This window comes from Phoenix dactylifera, chromosome 12 (assembly GCF_051530095.1).
Source record: "Phoenix dactylifera cultivar Ajwa chromosome 12, Ajwa_hap1_PhDact_Kaust_v1.1, whole genome shotgun sequence".
NCBI lineage: Eukaryota > Viridiplantae > Streptophyta > Magnoliopsida > Arecales > Arecaceae > Phoenix > Phoenix dactylifera.
The window spans coordinates 1,088,353-1,111,215 of record NC_143201.1 but is presented as its reverse complement, the minus strand read 5'-3'; the positions used below and the strand labels follow the sequence as shown (position 1 = coordinate 1,111,215).

The 22,863-nt window shown below is 38.2% G+C and overlaps 1 protein-coding gene and 1 long non-coding RNA gene across 4 annotated transcripts; one reads left to right on the top strand and one right to left on the bottom strand.

Annotated features, from left to right (window-relative positions):
* Positions 1–931: 931 nt before the first annotated feature.
* On the top strand, positions 932–8,767 carry LOC103713114 (uncharacterized). Of its 2 annotated transcripts, XR_015971965.2 has the most exons (6): positions 936–2,005; positions 2,839–3,593; positions 3,738–3,859; positions 4,143–4,328; positions 4,504–4,614; positions 8,283–8,767. It is a non-coding gene; the product is annotated as an uncharacterized LOC103713114 (long non-coding RNA). The 2 variants fall into 2 exon arrangements; XR_015971966.2 differs by lacking the exons at positions 4,504–4,614; positions 8,283–8,767 and having other exon boundaries at positions 932–1,071; positions 3,393–3,593; positions 4,143–4,370.
* On the bottom strand, positions 8,659–19,190 carry LOC103713116 (ABC1 family protein). Of its 2 annotated transcripts, none has more exons than XM_039129803.3 (19): positions 18,876–19,190; positions 17,781–17,896; positions 17,454–17,681; positions 17,087–17,173; positions 16,857–16,946; positions 16,650–16,776; positions 16,402–16,502; positions 16,125–16,293; positions 15,882–16,003; positions 15,202–15,330; positions 14,974–15,072; positions 14,812–14,869; positions 14,650–14,725; positions 14,390–14,516; positions 13,947–14,104; positions 11,041–11,113; positions 10,734–10,928; positions 10,259–10,352; positions 8,659–9,937 (listed from the first exon to the last, which is right to left on the bottom strand). In XM_039129803.3, exons 2-19 carry the CDS (start codon positions 17,853–17,855, stop codon positions 9,072–9,074), a joined length of 2,874 nt encoding a protein of 957 aa, XP_038985731.2. In that variant the 5' UTR covers positions 17,856–17,896; positions 18,876–19,190; the 3' UTR covers positions 8,659–9,071. The 2 variants fall into 2 exon arrangements, with proteins under 2 accessions (XP_038985731.2, XP_038985732.2); XM_039129804.3 differs by having other exon boundaries at positions 18,910–19,190.
* Between the last annotated feature and the right edge of the window lie 3,673 nt (positions 19,191–22,863).

Genomic DNA, 22,863 nt, shown 5'->3' with positions numbered 1-22,863 from the left:
TGAGGTCGACCAATGGCAGGTTTTTATTGGTTGGTTTATAGCTTTGTGGCAGGCTTCTATTAATCGGTCTGCCATGCCCACTATAATCGGTTTCGAGGCATGTCAGGCTTGAAATTTAATATCAAAATATACTTGCTAGCTCTAAATTGATAATATTTGTCAAGATTTCAGTAATCTTGATATATTTCAAATAATCATCCTGCTTTGCCTCGTACGTGGCATTTGCTGGTTATATAATTGGTCTCTCCCAGGACTCAACGGTCAAACGTGGTTGTCATCAACCAAACGTCGGAAAACCAGACCCCTCGCAACTATGCCGTATATACTCTGCGATTCGCACACTAATCATACATGAGAATAAGCAATCCGCCGTCCGCATGAAAAGCACCATCCCATCTGGTCGTCCGCGCCCTTCTCGAGCACAGAAATCTTCGTACTTTTGCCGAGTGTGATCGCACGGCACTTATCTCTTCGCGTCAGCCATCCATTCAAATAAGTTTGTCAGGCCTATGTGAACTTACCGAAATAGCCCTAAGGGCCCTACCACTACAGTGGCTTGCGTCGTCTCCCTCTTAACCGGGGCAATCCCTTGTTATTATGGTGATATACTGGGGGTATGAATGTCATCTTCTTTGATTAAATATATATATACCTCGGTCGTCGTGGGAGCCAGCAGCAGTCATCTCTTTTGAGGCTATTATAGGGTCACCATCACGAAAAAATTTCTCACGTTCCGATGAACACGTGGCTTCCGCTGGCTACTCTGGCCGTAAGATCAACGGAATCTGGCTTCCGCTGTACCGTGATGTGCTCTGCGAGTGGTCCTGATTCAATTGTGATCAGATAACCGATCGTCGTCACTGTTCTTAGGGACAACTTACCGCTAGAGGATGGGAAATTTCTTAAGAACTCGGCGGTCCGAGGATTTCAAAAGCGACATTTCCGGGGTTCGAGCAGAGGCAAGGGAAGGAACGAAACCCCGCATGAGAAGACCGACCCTTCTCAAAGGAATCATCAAAGGAAGATTCGTTCTTGGATTCGAGCTGGGTTTTCTTCCCGGTCTTGGAGCAGGTTAGAATCCCCCATCCCCGATCTTCGGCCTTTGTTTTCTTCTTCCTCTGTTCTCTAGGATCATCCTAGGGTTTCGAGATCGTGGTAAGATTCTTGAATTCTATGGGCCGTTCTGATTGCGAGGAAGAGAAACGGTTCTTCTCTTCCTTCGTGGTTTCTAGTTTTGTTTGGGGTTCTTGGAGGGGTTTTAAGCATCAGAGTCGGATTTTTTGACTATCTATTGTGGATATATGGCATTCTTGCGGCTTTTAACATGAGAGAAAGAAAAAAGCTATTATTTGGAGTTCGTTTCTTGATCTTGAAAGGCGTAGAAACGGTTCTTGTTTTTAATTTCGGTTCTGCTATGATTGGGAGCCCTATCCTTTAAATTTCTCCTTCTTAATCCCTTTTCCCTTTATCTTATGGAATTAATAGTATTTAGTAGCGCGAGGTGGTTGGTTTTGTGGTGGTTGGTACTATTCCTTTCTTGAAGGAATACACCTGAATTTGGTTTTTTGGTAATACGGCTTCGTTATCGAGCCCTAGTAAGGTTGGCCCCATGGGAGACCCCCAAGTCCGCAGCATTGTTTGCTTCCCTGTAGACATGATTGGCTTCAAAGGTGGTGAGCGAAGGAACGTGCCTCCGGGAATGCAATAATAGTAGGAGAGCATCCTTCTTCTCATCCACATGGTTGGTTACCTAAGGGGATTACTGCTTTTAATCACCTTCCAGTACGATGCCATCTGCCCTCAGGATAGAAGTATCATATATTAGACCTCTCCATGCAGCTCTCAGCTCAGCCAAGAGAACCGTGGTATCATAAAGATTAAATCCAGTACCACCATTCAATCTTCCCTCCTTCACACTGCCATTGAAGTTGAATTTTGGGTGCTGACATGCAGCTGAGAAAAAAAGCAAAGGGAATGTGCAAAAGATCAAAAATCTGGATTTATGGTAATGATCCAGCTCAGAATATTCTGCACTAAACCTGCATTATGTTGTTAACTCTTCCATGTGCAACGTGTGCTTGATTCTTATGCCGTATCTCCTTGTTATAATAATTGTCATGGGAGATATTTCTTTTCCATTTCTCATGTATCTAATTTTAGTTGTTTTGTTAGCTCTAATGTTGACAAGCCTAACTGCTACATTGAAGATTAAGACTGATGAACCAAACATCTCACCATTGTAAGAATTTTGCATGTATCTCGACCTGCTCTTTCTACTCGTAAGGAAGAACCCTAGGATGATAGGTCATTTAAATTGGCATCAAGTGACTGTACAGAACAGAATTCTGGTTTGTGTCTGGTGATTGCACATCTTCTTCAGGTCATTCATAAAAGTATCGTGGATTTGATACAGGTGATGTCGAACTAGCTAGCTGCTACTTTGGAACTATTTTTCATATAATGCATTTGTTAGGCAGATCTTATCCTTGCTTGTTTTAATAAAAGCATGGAATATTCATTTTCTTAATGATATGTGATTGTTTTTTTATTGTCCTTTTTTACTGTTTGGAATTGTAAGCTCCTTTTTATGTATGTAGAACTATGTAATGCTCAATGTAGTTGATAGGTGATGTAATAATATAACATTCATCTATTTTGTGACACTATCTACTGCATTACAAAATGACCATGGGTCTTCACTGCTTATGCGAGGTACTAGGTTACTCCTAGCACACGATTTTGCTTAATCTGGGCAGAGATTCCTATCATCTTTTTTTTTTTTTTTTTTGTACGAGATGCGTAAAATGTATCTGTAATCTATTTTGTCAAATCTTCCAGGCAGATTTCCCTAAGACCTCGTCCCCTGGATATAATAATCAGTCTCGACCCTCAGATCAGAAGTCAACAGACAAAGAAGCTGTGGATGCTAGTGATAACCATTTACGCGATTCTTTAACTAACATGTCTAAGTCCTCAGAGTTTATCTTCAGTTGAAATACAACCAGTATTGCACTCCACCGGCTGTATGCCATGTTTCTATAGCACTGCAACTACTTATGAAACTCCATTATACCCAGATCTGCAACCATCTAAATTTTTTAGTCCTCAGTATGGCATAGGTGGATGTGCTTTGGAGACCTTATTTATGCCACCTATCATCACTGGATATTCTCCTCATAGTGCTATTCCTATTTCTCTCAATAGTCCTGTGAGCCCAACTTTAATGCTACAATGTCTGTGCCTTCTGCTAATGCAAATATCATTCCTGGACCTGGAGTCGTGCAGTTCCAAAAGTCCTATGGATAGCTAGGGTTGGCAATTCAAAGGTTGATTCCTCATCCTATATATATTCATTATGTTCAGCATCTTTCTTTGAATGCATTTGTTGGCAGGCATCAATTAGATCCAATGATATCAAGGGGCAACATTGTTGAGCACCTCGCAAATAGTTATGATCAACAAAAGGTGCCATCTGCTGCATCTTCACTTGTTCAGAGGCCTCAGTTACTGCAAAATGGAGATGCTGGCTTGCCAAGCCCTATAGAAAGTGGAACTGCAAGTCCAAATTATCATGGAAGCCCCCCATATTGAAAGTACTGACATCATATCCCACTTTGCCTCTTTCCATTCTTGTGTTTCAAGGATCACCTGGGACAAGCCTTTCACGAAGGAGAAATGACAATACAAGGTTGGCACTTACTTCTAGTAGAAAAATAAATGCTAGTTCTGGATGGCAGGGACAACTAGGATGTGAAATGGTTGATGGTCCAAAGTCACACTCTGTTCTTGAAGAGTTGAAGTCCCAAAGGAGTCGTAGATATGAGCTACATGACGTTGCTGGGTGCATTGTTGAGTTCAGGTAAGTTCATATTGCCAATTTTATTTCAATTTCATGTCTATATAAAATCTAAATTTCAGCATAACTTTGCTGGAAAGAAATTAACCTGTCTTGCCAAAGCATTGCCAACCAATATGGGAGTTGATTCATTAAACAGAAGTTAGAAGACTGTGGTATTGAAGAGAAGGCATCTCTTTTTGGGGAAATCCTTCTTCATGCTTAAATATTAATGCTAGATGTCTCTGGGAATTATGTAATTTAAAAAGTATACTTGTTAAATTTTTGGCATTTTTTTTTGTCACAGATGTTATTATTCCAGCAGAAAATACTTACACTCATTAGCTTGAGGAGACCAGGCAGATAAACTTTTTATCTTATACAGATCTTTGAGCATGGAATCCCTGAGCAGAGGAGAGAACTTGCAAATCAGCTTGCTGACCATATCTTATCTTTGAGCTTTCAAATGTATGGCTATGATGTTATTGAAAAGGTACTGGTGTATTTTCCTAGCTCATAAAATCTTTTTTCACTATATTTTTGTTTTTAATTGATTCAAGAAAGTTTTTGCAGTGGCCTGTTCTACAATATGTACATCTCAACTAACTTTGGCTCTCAAGACTCATTTTTGCATTAAGTATTCTCAATCTTTCTTTTTATTGACATAGAGTCGTTGAGCAATGTACTGATGAGTTGCAGAGTCAGTGCATATAGTAGATGAGATCTTGCAGTCTGCTTATATTCTTTCCAGAAACCAGTATGGGAATTATGTTACACAGGTGATGCTTTATTTGTCTTTCTTTCTGTAAAATTGATTTCTTTTATTCTCATGGTACCATATCATCGCGCCCACCGAGATTCCGCTCTCTGACCTATAGGGAAATTCATTAGCGAGATCTTATGATGGTTATAGATTGCATGGACTGTTTGATGCTGCATTTTTAAATCGGGAAGTACTTGGCATATTTTCTCAGCATGCTGATGAACCACATTGATCAAACCAAACAACTTTCTCTCTCTTTCTCTCTCTCTCTCTCTCTCTCTCTCTCACAATATGCATTTGAGGTGTGTCATCAATAATATTCTTCTTTTCCGCTTGATAAGTGGCCATTGGTGAACAAAGAGTAGGTTCGCATTAAGAACAAGATTGTTTCATGTGGTTGTCAGCGGAATCACATATAGGCATTGTTTGATATAGTTGTAGATAGTAGAGCTTTGGACCATAGAGCTTTTGCTAGTAGAGCTTTAATGAAAAGCTTTATATTGTTTGGTAACTATAGTACCAAAGTGTTGTGTAACTTTAACATCTGTTAGGTATGCAAACTAAGAGGTCTTGGATATTTAACATTTGTATAACTTTAACAACCATGTAACTTTAACATCTGTTTGGCACATTTGAGAAGCTTAATAAGTTGATACATCTTGAGAGGTCTCGGAAGCTAATACCAGCTTTTTACATGTATTTTAATCCTAAAATGTTTAGATGTGGGCCATGTGGCTGCTGCATAGGGTGCTTACAAATAGGTTTGCAAATCAAGGTTTTAAATACTGGTATTGAACCTTGTATCTTTTTTCTATCAAAATGGTACGATATTGGTACGGTACTGTCGGTGATGATACATACCAAAATCGACAGCTTTCAAAAAATGAAAAAATATCATATTGACCAGTACGGTCGGTATGGTACCGCTGATATGCACTAGTACACACCTCTATGGCTGGCGTGTACCGGTAGGACTGACGCATACATGTATGGTTGTTTCAACATCCTGTCACCTGTACTAGTACCGGTTTGTGCCGAAACGAAATGGTACCAGTCATATCATCCTATTTTAGACTTTCAGTGGTTTTTGAAACCATGCTATTTCCTCCAAGTTTCTTGGTGTACTATTGATGGGCGAATAAGGAGGAATAGAAGGCTTTTAACCAATTAACTCACCTGTTTTTAGTCAAATACTCATTTGAATACATGGGCTAAACTGCTTTAGAAGGGCAAATTGGATATTTCAGAAATTGACCCAAGAATAACTTGCTCTTATGAAAAACAGTGGAATAATTTAACCCACCTTTTCCCCCTTGAACTTACTCTATTTAACCCAACTAATTTGTACTTTTACTCTATAACCAAACACAGCCTTATAGTCTAAAAGTATTGTAGTGATATGTATGGATTGCACGAACCATACCACAACCATCTAGCCTTTTCTCAACTATTCAGGGTTTGCTATTGCCCCAATCGTAGTTTAAATGAAAAGTTATTTGTCATATATGAAGCTTGATTTGTTTGGGCTTTTCATTGCTGGTTATATGATCTTACACTTGATCTTTGATAAGTACTTCCTGGATTCAAGTTCTTCCTGTTTTCCATTTTCTTGGACAATGATGAAGGACTAATTTGCAAATTATGTGGTTCAAAAGATTCTTGAAGCATGTATTGACAAGCAACGGGATACATTGCTTAATTGCATAGAAGTTCACCAACAAGCTTCAAAGAAATACTTATGAGAAACACATCATTGCTCAGATGGAACATCTATGCAGTAAAGATACATTCTACTTTAACAGATCAAATATTTTTTCATTTACATGTTGGAATAAGGGACTATACGTAATTGCTTGTTTTATTAATTTTCCTTATAGTTACAATAAATAATTTTTTTTAATTATTTTTTGTTAGGAATCATAGCATTATCTAAAATTTAAGTCATGTTAATGTTAGTGCGGTCCTTTTCTTTGGCGTATTTCTGATTTTTTGTTTTCCTTTTTCTTTTTAAATTTCAAACACTATTTCCTGCCATAGTCTTGTGTATCATGAATACAATAAGTTCTACCATAGACTGGGCACTTCCATTGCCTTATCATCGTATTTATGCTGGTTATGTTTCTTCCTTTCCCTTTTATTTTAGGGATGGTGGTGGATGTGATAATTTCACACATTGCTGAGTTTAAACGTGGGGTATTCAAAATGAAAAAAAGGCTACAGAATGGGAAAAAAGGTCATGACTGTTGAATATGATTTCAGGTCCAACTTGGCTGGTCCAACTTCTGAATGGACTAGTACGGCAAATTGGTGCTTGACAAATTGGAATGGGCTCAAATTTATCAACCGATTGAGATTTGGATCAATCTTGGATTTACATTTAGGGCCCGTTTGGAAAATCGAGCAAGATTAAGCTGGATTTTCTATTGGATTCAAGGAGTGGACAGTCTATTTGGATAGGGCCCATATTAACACATACCTCCCTCAGTCCAAATCCTGTGGGATGAAAAAAAAAAAGACCTCCATAGGTCTTTTTCCATCCTGCAGACCAACAGGCCTACATATAAGATTTAGGCTATGATTAGGACAGGCCTTTAGAAGAATACAGGCTGGGAAGTCCAACAGGGCTGATTCATGCAGAAAATCCAGCCTAATCCCACTAGACTTTCCAAACAGACCCTTAGTTGTTTAGATTTTCATTTTGCAACCAGTATTTGAATTTGCCAGTGTGTAGACTCCTCTCTTTCCACCCTTTGTGTATCTTTTGTACTACATATTTATCTCTTTGGGTTCAGCTATGGATGCAGACCCCCCCCCCCCCCCCCTCCCCTCCTCTTCTCTCTCTACGCACGCACACCCACATGTGTCTAAATATCTTGTGCACACACAGATCATAAGAATCATGTTGCACATTGATTGCATAGCACACGATGTAATAAGCACCACTTTTTTCTGTGATAGTTATCTTATTATAGGCTTTTATTTATTTGCTTATTCTCAAATTCCATAGCATAAGTTCTGTACTTCTAATTAGTAATGCTTTGAAGAATCCAATTTTTTATTGCTGCATATTTATCTCAGAGGCAGCATTCAGTGGTTTTGATGGGATAAGGATGGTTGCTTAAGGGTATTTTATTTTATTCTTATTCTTTCAACTGTAAGTTTGTGACTGGAAACCATCATTCTGAGGCATGAAATTTGAATGAAAAAGCTACATGAAGACCTGCTATGCAATTCAGTTTTGAATCATTGTCTGGGCTTGCGCTACCTAATCCTGATAATGATGAAGAAAACTTGTAATTTGAAAAGTTTAATTGGGAGCAGCTGACAACTACCTTAAAGTTGTACAGTTCAGGGCTTCATAAGTAGTTTTATACCATATATACGGACATATAATGTGTTATATATTTAAAAACGAAGAATGGAATTTATGCATTCCTACATTATATACACATTGCATCCCCGTCTTAGTGTACATAATTCTATCATTTGGTTGATTTTGTAAGAAATTCAATTGCAGCTTGTGTCTGCTGTTATTATCAAACTTTGCTTATTTTAAAGGATGGTATCTTAAAGAATGGATGGCTTTGATGTCTGATATAGCTATGAGTCTCATGTCGAAGAAACTAAAATAGAAACAGCTTATGGCTAAATAATCTGTGTATGATAAATTTTTTTTTTTCTCAGGAGGGATTCTGTGCTGTGGTTGGTTTGTTGATTGTATAATTTTGTCAAACATTCCCTACCATCCCTGTATGTCAAGATGCTGCAAAATTTAAGGCAATTTTGATTTAGCCGTTTTTGCATATAATTATGCACAGATCATGCGAGGTTGCATATAATTTTGACTTATCTTGAAAATTTTTCCTAGTTCCTAATTTTTCAAGATAAGTCACTTTTGGATAAGGATTACTAAGGTGTCACAATCTTGTCTTACGATCTCCTCACCTAAGGAGAGGGGGCACGTGCTGCGCACGTGATTCTGGAGAGCGTTAAACAGAGGTCCAGAGTTGTAAAGATGAAGAGTATGTATGGTAAACAGTAGTCCAGAAGACGCAGCAAATAAGGCAAAAAGTTTATTTTCTGTAAGAGAGAGAGAGAGAGAGAGATTCAGAGTATTTTTCCTTAGGTATTGTAATCTAATAAATATCAAAATATTGGCTCTTGGTTTAGCTTTGGGTTTGTAATCTCGTAAATATACATGCTTGGTTTCCTGCCAGAGTTTATAATCCAAATCTTTGATGACCATCCACTTTACATAGATTCAATGAGCAGAAATATACTGGATGGTACTAACCAGAAGCCACATTTCGAGCGCTTGATCAAGATGCAGAGAAAGTGGCAGCAGTTGTGGTTCTGGATTTCTTGTCAAAGGGAAAGTTATGCAGCACGTAATCTTGCAAGTTTTTTTCTGTGACAAAAAGGTTTCCACGGAGGAATGAGCTATCGTGTATACAGGGAAGCCATATCAAACCGCTACGATTGCTGACCCAGATTAAGTTGCATATCAGGTCCCCTCTCCCCGGTCATGGAAAACTCTTCGGGAATGGGAATCTTAAGTTCAGAGCAAACCAGCTGAATTATGCTTCTTGGGACACCCCCGAGAGACATCTTGTTTACAGTCACAGCAATGGAAAAATCATGCTCTATGTTGCAAAAGCCAATGGATCCACCAATTCCAGCATGCCCAAAGCTTGTGAAGTTAGTGCTGCCAGGTTTATATCTCCGAAATCCAAGCCCAAATTTGCCATCCGCGACAACCAAGTGTGAGTAGTCACCCAAACCCATGAAGGCATCATGGATTTTAGGATTGCTAAAGATCTTACTAACGTTATTACCAGCTTCATCATCGACATTGGCTATGAGACTATAACCCTGATCATCAGTGGTACTTGCACTACGATCATTGCCATCGTGCAGGGGGTTGCTGACGCCGTTGGCTGCTATTGCGCTACCATTTTGTGGCTCGGGATCAGCTATCTCCTTGTCCTTGCTGCCCCTTTTCTTTCGAGGCTTTTTGAAGGGAGCAAACCTGGGGATGTGGATGTGACTGCCAAGAAGAGGCTTGGTGTGGTGCGAGTGTGGTGGAGGGACGGAACCTCCTGCTGCGAGAGCTGCATAGTAGCGCGCTAGCGCCCGCGCCGAGCAGTGGCCGTTGGCAGCGGGAATGATGGCACGGCGCACGTTGAGCGTGTTGAAGAGAAGTGGAAGGCCGGATGCAATCTCCGCTGCATTTCCCTCACGTAAACTGGCTGGCACGCCTCGCAGTGTACTACTGATTGCTGAGAGCTTTTCCAGATCTTCCCTGTCGAGTGTAAGTGTTGCCAGTCGAGATTCCACACCTGTAGAAGGATTCAAATTTTAGACAAGGTCTTTCCTAACAAGCAAATGATTGTAAATTTTCTTTTTATAAAAAAAATTTAATAAAAATAAATTAATATACTTCATGCGAAACCAACAAACATATTGGAGGTAATAACAACAATGGAAAAAATACTTATATATAATATATATTGCAGCTAAAGAAAACAATGATGAAAAAAATATAAGTTCAAAAGCATGTTTATGGATGAAATGCATCAGGCACTTGCTGAGATTATGGACTCAAGAACATGCCTAATAATAAATTTGGACCTAGATATAAATAAAGATTTTATACATGCCTGGAGGAATGCCAATATATAGCTCGCCTTCGATGTTGAGTGGGTGAATTATAGCTTCCTCCAACACGTCTTGAAATTTCTTTCCATATGCACGCTGTTTCAACCAAATAATTTAGAAGAATTGAATCAAAAGGACAAGAATACCTAAAAGAACGAACAAATCCAAGCCAAAAAGAACATGAAGAATATAACAAACAAGTTAGAAAGAAAACCATGGGAAATTAAATAAGCACCCTCCAATGCCTATTCTTACATGCTGAGGAACATCTCAGAGTTTTGTAATATCATGAATGTCTGAATAATTCATGGCACAATATCTAAAGCCTGACATGTCTTTTGTGGTGACAGGCAGAACCAAAGCTTTGATTATTTCGAACGAGCAAAAATATATCTTGCTATAAATTTATGTAGGAGCGAAACATTTGGACAAGAATCCTTGCCTGCTGTGGTATTTTGAAAAGTAAAAAAGGCATACCTCTATAACTCCACCACAGAGCCAACCAAAGGACAACGAATGATATAGCTGCTGGGAACCAGGTTCAGTCTCAGGGACTGACTTGGCAATGTGTTGTAGAGACTCTTCCCAGTCACACATTAATAAAGGATCGTTCTTCATAACATCAACCATTGCATTGTGCAAACCAGATGTATGGTTAAGGATATGGTGGACCTACACAAGAAGACGAAATAATCGGTGAAACGAGGAAACAATCTCTTAATGCCTCACAAGAAGTTGGCAATCATTTACATTTTACGGTACAAAAGTTAAACATTTTCTTTACCTTTATTAGATCTTTTTTATTGGTAGCGAAATCTGGCCAAATATTGGCAATGGTCTCCTCAAGCTTGACTTTCCTGCAGGAACAATTAAACCATTTCTTATGGTTCCACTACCCAAAAGATTCCTTAGATTTATGCACTGAGCAAAATGTAAAACAAGATCTAGCTGGTGCATATGAAAGCTACATATATTATATGGACTAGTCTGATGTGTTAGAATGTCAGTGCTAAGTGCTCATAGAACCAGGCACGTTTCATTTACTAAATCTAGCTCATGTTGTGTCGGAACTTGTAAGACCTCGTATTCTATATCTATCCACGACAGCTAACGCAAATATTGGTATTGGAACGAATCTGTAGTGTGCCTTGTTCCATAGGACTACCAAGTTACATCTGACAATATATCAAATGGTTCTCCAAGGCATACAAACCTCATGCGGAATCTATATCCGCTCATAATTTTTCATTGACTGTCTAAAAAACTTCTTGGCAGAAAGCCTTGCAGGTCACCGACCTTGATATTTGTTCCATCATACTCTCCCTAATAAACATCTCAATCAGCAACTCTCCATCCTTATCTAACATTGTATATACAATTTTTACCATGGTATATGATGCCGTATTGAACCACTGGTTCAGTCAGTATAGTACCTAACCACGAACTAGGACGGTTCATAGCCTCGATACGAAATGGGCCCAAACCACTCAGTTCTGATCCTTACCGTGTCGAGCCACTCAGAACCAAACTGTTCTAGGTGGTTTAGCAGGGTAAGGACCATGTTCAGGCCTAATTAACCCTTTCCCCTCGATAATTGAGAGCGCTTCAGCACAGTACGGGTTGGTACAGTACAGTACCAATACAGTACCATACCAGTCTACCACTAGTACACAATTCAATACTAAGATTGCAAACCTTGATTTTTTACCAAAACTAAATTAAAATCAGTTTTAATGCACTGATTTCCTATATATGTCTCACAAATTTGGCATTCTGTATACATTCTTCTCACGTACTAATAAAGCCTATTAGTTATATAAATTAGACGGTTCCGTGCCTAGCCATATTGGCTACTTCGCATCCTTGGTAATTTTATATATTTCAAAAGTCATATAGATATGACCTACATACATCTCAAAATACGAATAAAACTAGTTTACCGCTGTCAAACTGCATCAGCATTTATTCTCTACAAATAAACTTGTATTTAATCCATTAGTAAACACATTGGTATCCTTGATTTGCTTGTTAGCATGCAATTTAGCCACGCATTCCCATCACTAGTTTATGGGATCGACAAACTAGTGTATTTCCCTCTGAAGGCATGATATTGGATGATCTCCTTCATGATAGCCTATTAGAATTCTCCATGCACAATAGTTTTTTTTTCCAATTATGAAATTTATGGAACAATTCACAAGTGTTATAGTAAAGATACAATCTCATTTGGGCATAAAGATAAATATCTACAGTTGAAAACAGCTTGCACTCAAAGCATTATGTAAACTCAACTCCTGTATAGACACTAGATGATATATACATATGCAAATTCATACAAAAAGCAAAAAAGAAGATGACAATATTGTTCTACCATATTTTTCTAACATGCTCTCGAAATCAAAATATATACACCATGAAAATGCCACAAGAAACGTGAATGACCTTACATTATGCAGCAGATCTTTGATGCAAAACGTGTAAGAGCAGCAAAATGAGCTAAGATCATGACTGAATAAGGGAGACAAAGGGTTAATAGTCCGATCAACAAAATAAGCCAAGATGATGGTTGAGGACCCATGACTACAAAAGAGGGTTGCAAGCATCAAATTGCACCAAAGAAACCAGTGTTGCTAGTAATGGGTTACATCAGCAAGTGAGCACATTTGGTATCAAAGAAGCTACATGGCAAAACCATAATGAAAGTAAACTGACAAAAATTGCGACTTTTGTGGTCTATCCTTGAAATGAAAGCCTTATGAAGCAGCGCAAATGTTCAGATGATCCTTTAGAATGTAGAGCTGCAGGTTGATTAAGTAGGTGATACAGGCTGGCAGCAAGGGCAATTGGTTGATAAAACAGACAAGCAATCCAAGTTGGAGTGAACTGGCAAGTAAAGAGTGAAAACATAACAGTTATGAAGTGGGAAGCAATGCCTTGCATGTGTGATGTTACAGAACTGGATGCAAGCAATGCTAATGAGAGACACATTACTCACATTACAATGAAGGCAAATGAGATGCATGCCAAGAATCTAGAGACAATTAAACAAGCCAAGGGAATGTGAAGGTGCAGGGAATTGTTCTGTAGAAACAATTCAGCAGTAAGTTCAAACAGCAAAGGTCTCAAGTCAATAGACATAGTAGACTAATTTGAAACCTAATACTGATGAGACAAGAAAAAGATAGTCACACTCTCAAAGTCTCAAAGAAGCTAGTGAGGGAGCAGGTGATGGTAATTGAGGTATCGCCGCTACATATAGTGATATAAATGTGATTTTAAGAAAAAAATTTGGTTTAACAAGGAAAACACTGCAAAAGGTGCCTAAATCAAAATATATGTAGGCTGACAGTCTACAAAATACACCAACTATGAAACAACTATGAAGTGCATGCATGATTAACAAAGTATCATGACTTAATAAGGAAAACAGCTCACCTAAAGGATAAAAATCTAAATATATGTAGACTGGCAGTCTACAAAATACAGCAAATATGAGGTCCAGATATAGAAGCATTTGGCAGTCTATAAAATACTCGTACATGGACAACATACTCTATAATTGCTATAATGCATATGCAAGAGTGCTAGCTTTCTCTAAGCGCAAATGTTTTCACATAAGAATATCTTAAATCTATGACATAGAAGGTTTCATAAATAAAACAATAAAAAGTACTCAATATAGTATTTTACCCCTTATCAACAAGCCAATGTACAATTCCTGCAGTGATCCCTTTTGTTACAGAGAAAACTGGAAATAGGGTGTCAGGTTGAACAGGTCGAGGATCATATCTCCCTAGCACACCAGCAGCAGTATCTATTATAACCTTTCCATCTTTGTAGGCACACACCTGAAAGATGTCACACCATCCAACAGTGTAAGTAAATATAAGTACAGCAACGTACTTGAACGACGACTCATCAAATTCAATGCCTTTGAGTAGAGATACAAAGACAAATAGGAAAGCTTCTTAGAAGAATCTAAATTAATATTCATTGCCATGAATAAAGTTTAGTCTTCTTTAAGAATCAGAGGAACAATCATCCTTGAGTCATTAATTAATGCAACTTGTCAATGCCATTAAACGTGAATAAAGACATAATAAATCACAAATCATTTCATAATTCAAACATACTTGTATTCCAAGTATTTTATCATTTCCCAGTTCAAGTAGGAGCTGCCTCAGCTTGGCCTCCACATCAGAGTGAACTGGTGAATCATAAATCCACTGTGTATTCTTTGCTGGTCCAGTCCTGATGCTTCTGATGTCCACATGGAATACATAAAGTTGGATGAAAGAGAAAGAAACAAAATATGAAAAATGACGATATATCAGCGTTAAGCTACAATAGTGAAGCCCAACAAGGAGAATCTGCAAGGAAGCTATGAGTTCACCCTAGCAAAGTTGACTCAGCAAACGGTCTCATGATATCTAAATAAACTATTCGGACGTCCAGTGTAGATGAAAGCCCTGCAAAAGCATGGAAACCAGAGAGTTTATTATCAGTAAACAATTATTTTTACTGCATCACAGGAATAGACAAGTTTGACACAAACCTCGAAGAAGATTTACCACCCTCATAAATATAACTGCATCACCTGGGAAAGCATCAATCTGAAAAAGGAATGTTGAAGCAGTCCATGACATGAATAGTCGTCTATAGTTTGTCTTCCACAACTCAAAGGAAAGATCAGAACTGTGAATATACAAGCACTTACAGGATTAAAGCGTCGGACTTCCTTTTTGTTTAGCCTCGTCTTTTCTTGGAGGATCTTCAAATTCTTCTCTCTTTGATCAGCCATAGATTTTATGTTTTCCTTAGCAGAAGAATACAGAATATGACTTGTTGGAACTAACCAGTCAATCTAAATGAAATTTTCTCGAATAAGAAAGAACTAAAAATAGAAAAATATCAATCTAAGATGCAAACCGCAAGGCATCCTTACAAGTGCTTCATTTGCTGGCGTGGAAGTGCGAAAGAAAACAGTTGCAATGTCCATAGCCTGCTCTGGCATGTCAAGGCGCAATTTAAGTCCCATCTCTGCAAAGGCAGATAGCAGAGCCACATGGTCCCCCTGACATGTAATGTTGCAAACGTAGTAAGATAACCATTCCTTGAAGGGGATAAGTAGAAATGTATTCAGACAAATATCTGATTAGTTGGGTTTTTTATTAGTGACTTGTCAAAATATTTCTATCCGCAATTTTATTATGCATGAATTTTTTCCAATTTCCAGCTTTTCGAAAAATTAAAGTTACTGGTTCTATTATAAGGTAAGCAACCACACGTAATGCCAATGGTATTTCACTTCTACTGGCTTTGGATAATGCTAGTAGACGTTGGTGTTGAAAAACTTTATGCACCTTGGAAATTTTAAAGGCACAATGATAATCTAAGGAAAAGTCTGCAGTGTCTTGTTTACAATCAACATCTACTATCTCCTGTATTTTCTTCTAACAATATTAAAAGGACTACTAAATAAAACCGACTATGATAGTAAATGAAAAATAAAACATCAACAACCTGCAAAGAAGGATATCAGCTGTTGATCACCATAAAGCATAAAACATCATATTTTAAGTTCTCATTTCCTGCTTCATATAAAAGGAAAGAGATGTTACAAACCTCAGCACATGCCAAGAACATTTTTGCTAGTGCCTGTTTCATAGAGCTTGACAGTGATTTTGTAAGCCCAAAGTCGAGCAAAATTGGGCGATGTGGGGCCTCCTTGCTCACAAGAAAATTTCCTACAAGAAAGATCCACCCACTTCAAGAGATATGAGATGAACCATAACCATGTGATGCTGAATGCTAAATTATTTACGTCAGTTGAACATGTTTCAAAAGAATGGCTTGAAGCAGACACACCAGGATGAGGATCGCCATTAAAAAATCCATCAACATATATCTGATGAGCATAGGCACGTGTGATTTCTTCAACAAGCTTTTGTTTGTCGATGCCATATGCTTCCAATGATTCATTATCATTTAAGCGAATGCCATTCATATATTGCAAAATGAGCACCTTCTCAGATGACTGCCATGCGAAATCAGGAGGAAGGATAAGAAGACTAGGATAATAGTAGCATGTCCCTTCACTAGATCAAAACTTTTGAAGCAATAATTAGAAACTGAGGAGCTGCACCTGAATAACTTCTGGAATCAACACATCTACACAATTAGCATGACATGTGCCATCATGTTCACTTTTGCGGTGGAGGTTTCTGGAAACTGTTCTAGTATTTTCTGCAAACATAATGATGAATGTGAAGTGTGCATGTCTTTGGTGGTATCAAGCTAAGTAGCTGTATTCATAGATATTGCAGTAACAGCATAATTGAGAGACAAGTACCCATGTGATATATTTTTCTCAAGGTATCCTTATGTGCATACCTGCTTCATTATTAAAGTCGAGTTCTTTGGGTGCCTCCTTGCACCATTCATCTATCATCGGGTTAAAGTCGTATTGTGGCTCTGCCCAGGCTATCCAGTCAGTTATTGATTTAGCATTTTTCAGATCCTGAAGATCAATACAAATAATGTAACGACTGCTAGACCTTAGTTTAATTGCAATCATGTTGAAATAATCAAATGGGAAACCTCTAATATGATTTCCTTGATGCCCTTATGTTGAACTTTGGCGACCACCTCCTGCCCATCTTTCAGTGTTGCACGGTGAACTTGTGCTATCTGCATTGTGCCATATTTAGGCAAAATCACATATATCATTTCAGCTGACACTGAGCCATAACACCATCTCAAGGAACATGCAAATCATTGAATATCAATTTTCAGATCTAAATTCAAAGCTCATTTGCAGCTTTACTTACAGATGCAGTTGCAAGAGGCCTCTCAACAAAATCAGAGAATAAATCATTCATGGATTTCCCCAACTCCTTCTCTATAGTTTGGCAAACCTGTTCAGAAACAGGAAAAATTCAACATAATGAAATGATAAAAGGACCTTAGATTTAGTAAAGCTTAATTTATACATATACATACACAAAGGAAAAATCAATGATTAACGATTGGATAATCAGGAGCATGAAACCAACTAGACATGCACTTGGAGTATCATGTAAAAGGCGAAGAACAGAAAACACAAAGCAAAAAAAAGGCTCAGAATCAAAAAGACGTCTCTTTTACGAATTATTTCAAATGCGAAGTTGCCTAGTTCATTCATAAAACACTAATCACCTCTTGCAAGGGGCGAGGAGGAAGAGAGTCTTGCAACTGTTTGAGGAGACATATATAGGCCTCTGGAAGTACATCTGCTCGAGTAGATAAATACTGGCCAAGTTTTACCCACAAACCTTCCAACTTCACTATTAGATTGAGAACACGTCTAGCATTGCGTTCGTGGGTTCTTTCCCATAAAGCATCTCGTTTGCTTCTGTTAATCCATTTTGCTCTCTTCTGCACAGCCTGCAGCATTAAAGGGCACTGCTGATTTCCAATGCAGAGAAATAGAGAAAAAGTAATGATCAACAAGAAGACCAAATATGATCCAGAAGACAAACAGACCTTATAGTCCAGGTAGATCATCAATGCAAGTGTGAATACTTTCAAGCGCCTTTTGTAAATGTCTCCCCATCCCATCAGAATTTGAAAGTTGATCGACTACCACAACTTCTACAGTGCTGCAATGCCAGCGCTGAGTTAGTAATTTGTTTACATTCGTTACAAAGGAAGGAATGCAGTGATGCAGTGCACATTGTTTAAGGTTACATGAACTACATGTTTCCAAGGGATTTCACCCTGGGAAGATAATGACGGTGAGGGTTGGGATTTTGGATTTTGTGCCCTCTAAGTATACAGATACAAAAGAGTTCCAGGCATCAAAGAATAATATACTAGCATTCTCAGTCACTGTAATCAATGTCATCCAATGTAATATATCCTCCTAAATGGTTAAAGAGAAAAATTAACCGAATACATGCAGAAATAGTTAGACTTATATGAAATTGGCTGGATTTTCCCCCTAATATGAAAATCTTGGGCATGGATTCTGATGAACTTCTACCTTGTTCATTTCTAATCTTAATAAAAATGATGGCACGCCCATTATTTTTTTCTTCAGACAAGCCGATTACTTAACTCCCTGGAGACAATATTTGCCAGTTTCTTCTCCAAGATTTCATGAAATTCCTATCAGTCGTTAGTTAGTTAATATATATATATATATATATATATATATATATATATAGAGAGAGAGAGAGAGAGAGAGAGAGAGAGAGAGAGAGAGAGAGAGAGAATTGATAATTCAAAAAAATACAATATTCCTAAAGCTAAAAGGTAGTGATGAGAAAAGCAAGATGAAACTAAACGCAAGAAACGGAAAAAATCTCCCGTGATATATAAAGTCCAAAAAGAATTCACCGAGAGTAATTAAGATCATAGCAAGAATGTAACGAAACTTCGCCCTTTCGGATCAAATTTCTTCCCATATATAACATCAAGGAACACGATTCTAATATTTCTCAACGCCAAATAAATCTCAGGTGAATCAGCTCAAATTCTCCCACCAAATCGCCGTAAAATATAATAAATGCAAGATCTCATCCAAGATTAACCAGATCTAAAGCGACCACCAGAAAGACGAGCATAATTCAGACATACCTCTTAAGAATCCGAAGAAGACCAAGAATCTGACCTTAATTAGAGAGAACAATAAATCTTTCGACGAATGAAAGAGGCGGGCGATAGGCGATGCCTGGGGGCGAGAGATATAGGTAGGGTTTGGAAGATCTGTCAACAAATGTGGACGGGGAATTTGGAACGTTTGAAGGCCCGGCCGGCACGCGTAGAATATCGTAGCATGCAAGTCTGACCAAGAACGGGGGGTGGGATAGGAAGATATCCGGGCCGTCCATCGGTCGGTGGGTTCTTTCTCCTCGCACGCCCTTCATTTCTGGTTGGAAAAGCGGGAGCGCCAAGAAGAAGGGAAAAAAAAAAAATATATATATATATATATATATATAATAAAAATAAAAAATCGTTTTTGCTCAGCCTTCATATAATAAATAATTTTTTTAGTAGATTAAAAAATATTTGAGATTAGAAATAAATTATATTTATATCTAATAACTTGAAAACTTTATGCTTACCCTCCAATAACTTATGTTTATCGAATATTTTAACTCATAATTTAACAAAAAATTAGTCAAACTGTTGACTTTAAATAGGACTCATACTGTATCAAAAAAAAAATAGAATGAGCAAAATAAAATAACAAGGACATAAAAAATATATGGGTCTTTCTCCCCACTCAAGGGTAGTTTTGATTTTTGCATAACATAAATAATTTTAGTGGCACTAGTAGGATGTATAAACTATTAGATATAAATATAATATATGTGAATCTTATGAGGTTTTTATAATTTACTTTTTTTTTAAGAAGTGGTTGGCTTTGACATCTTCATCTGTTTAGAATAAGCAACCCTAAAATAGTCACGAGGTATTCAACGCGCTGATGTTATGGCTATGGAGGTGTGGGCATATTGGCAATTTCATATATTTTGTCATTGTTAGTAATAGACTTAATGTTGCCATGATGTGGATGGACGATGATTCCAACAATATTTGTTTTTGCATGGAAAGCTTTCTATGGTTTTGCATGAAAACGAGCATGAATTCTTTGCGGTGCCTGAGCAGCACAATATTTTGTGCAGCTATGGATGGCCGCTATCAAGAAATGAATGGCCATCAAACAAATCAGTTTATATGTACATGCTATATCATATACAACATGCATTGTTTGATAGTCGTCCATTTTCTAATGGCGGCTATTCTGGAATGCACAGCATTTTAGGGCCATGCCATCGAGAATCCTAGTTGGGAAGCAAAAGCCTAGGAGATTGGTTACCCAATTGGTTACTTAATAAATGACAATCCACAATATTCCACATTTTGGATGTATCGACCACTCAATGGAACTCAGGGACAGCTGCAAAGAGGATATTTCTAAATGTATTTAGACCACTTAGTCTCGGCCTTCCCTTCATACTTGGGCTGGTTTGAGCAGGGCCACGTTAGCTTCGAGGTTTTGGCACTTTCAAACTTTGATTGGCGTCGGCTATGCCGTTGACACATTCAATGCCGAGAGAATACGGCTGAAAGGAGGCTCCAACATTGTCTCTTGTGTATTGGAGGCTTACTTAGGAGCTTTTGCTCTTTGCTTCGGTTGGAAGAAAATAAAGAGCAAGGCGACCCAATAGAAAGCTTCCCATAATCTTTGGAAGACGATATCCTAGCAGAACAGCTTAGCCAGTGATGATCCAATCAACAGCAACTCATTTCTCGACACATGGTTTTCTAATGGAGCTTATGAATATTTGCAAAAAAATATTTAACTTGGGAGTCATCTCTGAGGCGGATCTTATGCAGCATCTGAATTTGTAAATTTTTATGCCTCGAGATCCAGTAGTTTCCTTATTGATCCTGAAAATATATTTGTAATCCATAAACAAATTATATAATAAAGCAATCTAGTCTAAGTCTGACAAAATAATCTTCAGGGTTAGCTACATATTTGCTACACCAATATCCTTGCACAATTGGAGGGATAATATCATTATTGATTTTTTTTTTCTTTTTGGTGCATATTATTATAATTTATCCGATCAAGCCTATCAAGATGTAGCTCATATCATCGGGATTTGTGTTGATTATTTGAACTTAATTTGGACTCTGATTCAAGATAAATTTGTATTTATTATTTTAATATTGTATCACCGTGATGTATTGATGTCTCAAGGTAGCATGAACAAGTTCAAATTTTGCAAATCCGACCCACTCATTTACAACCAGTTTGACTTCCATCCAGTATTAACTGATCTTACAAAACCGTGATTTCAAGCGGATTGCCAAGCGCGTGTCAAATTCCATCTTTAAAGTTAGAAGAGAGAGGCCACCAAGGTAGTAGCCTGGTGGTAAGGGGGCGATAATTCCGCCCAAGTTGCCCGGGTTCGAAACGCGCGGGCGTCGATTAAATTAGGGGACCGGATGCCCCACGCTCGGCTGGCTTGTTGGCGGTTATGTTTTCCTTCCACTTGTACCAAGGTGGCGCTGGGGTGACGTACCCACACGTGAGGCGGTGAACCCAGTGGAGTGAGCCCACGGGTCGGGGAAGGCACGCAAAACCTGCGACCTGTATCGAACATTCCCTAGTGGAAGGGGGGCCCAGTAATGAGGCTGCTACGTGGGTGGGCTGGTCCCTCCCCCTCCCCTCCTATTTTTTACCAAAAAAAAAAAAAAGTTAGAAGAGAGAGAGAGAGAGAGAGGAGAAGCTAGATTTTTTGGCTCTTCTACAATGTTTTTCTTCTGACCTTTTCTCCCTATAGTATTTTTTAAATAATATTACCGGACATTTATTTTGAAAAGATTTCTTTTGCTTTAAAAGTCATAAAAATATTTTTTAAGCAGTACCAAACATGCTCTTGACATGTTTGTGTTATCAAAAACTTGATTGCAGCCAAGTAAAATATGACCTACCTCACTCAGGAGTCTCCTCCCCTGAGCTTTCTCAAGAGCAACTTCAATAGTAGCGTGCCGGATAGTAGGACCAATGACGGTGCTTTTTTAATCATTCACCGTTGGAAGTCCAATTTAGTGGCAACTGGGGGTGTTCATTTATATGGCATCATAGTTCTGAATTGAGAGATTCTTGAGAGCGGATCCGCCATGCCATCAAGATTATGATGGCTTACCAAAATTTGGTATGCCATCAAGATCGGCCATACCAAATTTTGCCTGAGGGCAACTCCAGGACAGTCATTAGTTGGATAAAAAGAACGAATGGATATGTGGATAGAACTTACCCTCTACTGGCTGATCTACAAAGGATGACTTCGATCCTTTCAGCCTTCTAAGCAATCCGCACATACAAAGAGGCTAATAGTATGGCTAATTGGATTGCTTCTCATGTTGCCCATCACCCTAGCGGTGTCATGTGGAACTCCATCTCTATGACCCCTATGGAATTATGGGATATTTTTACATGCAGATGCCTCCAATCTCTAGTATCTACGATAGAATGATATGATTCATCTATTTCAACCAAAAAAACAAGGCTTGATTCAGCATCACATTGAGTTAACACATCATTGCACCCTAATAATATTCCTAAAATGTAATAACCAAAAAGCTCCTCAAAGTCATGATGTTTCTCTTTTCTAGATCATTTTCACTTGTATGTCTGCTTCCTGAAAATCAAGGATAAGGTCGTTCGAACCTATAGAACAGATCCCATTCAAGTAGGATCAATCATTCAGTTCACACTCTGTATTCTAGCTGATTTATACTTGCTTCATTGACTGGCACTAAAGGCTTATACATGAGCTATATTTCCCAAGATCAAATATGTGCACAAATGCATGCAGAGAACAGACGTACCAAATTTGATTTCGAGTCCATGAACTTCCATCTATTCATCATAGCAGAAAAAAAAGGATAAAGACAGCAGGACAGTCAAAACTTCTGGTTTATAACTTCTCTAACTCTAAACTCTTAGATTGCTTATCTGTTTATCTACGACATGTCTGAAGCACAAATATTTCATGCAAACAATTTACGTACAAACGATTTACGTACTCCCACTTCGTAAACA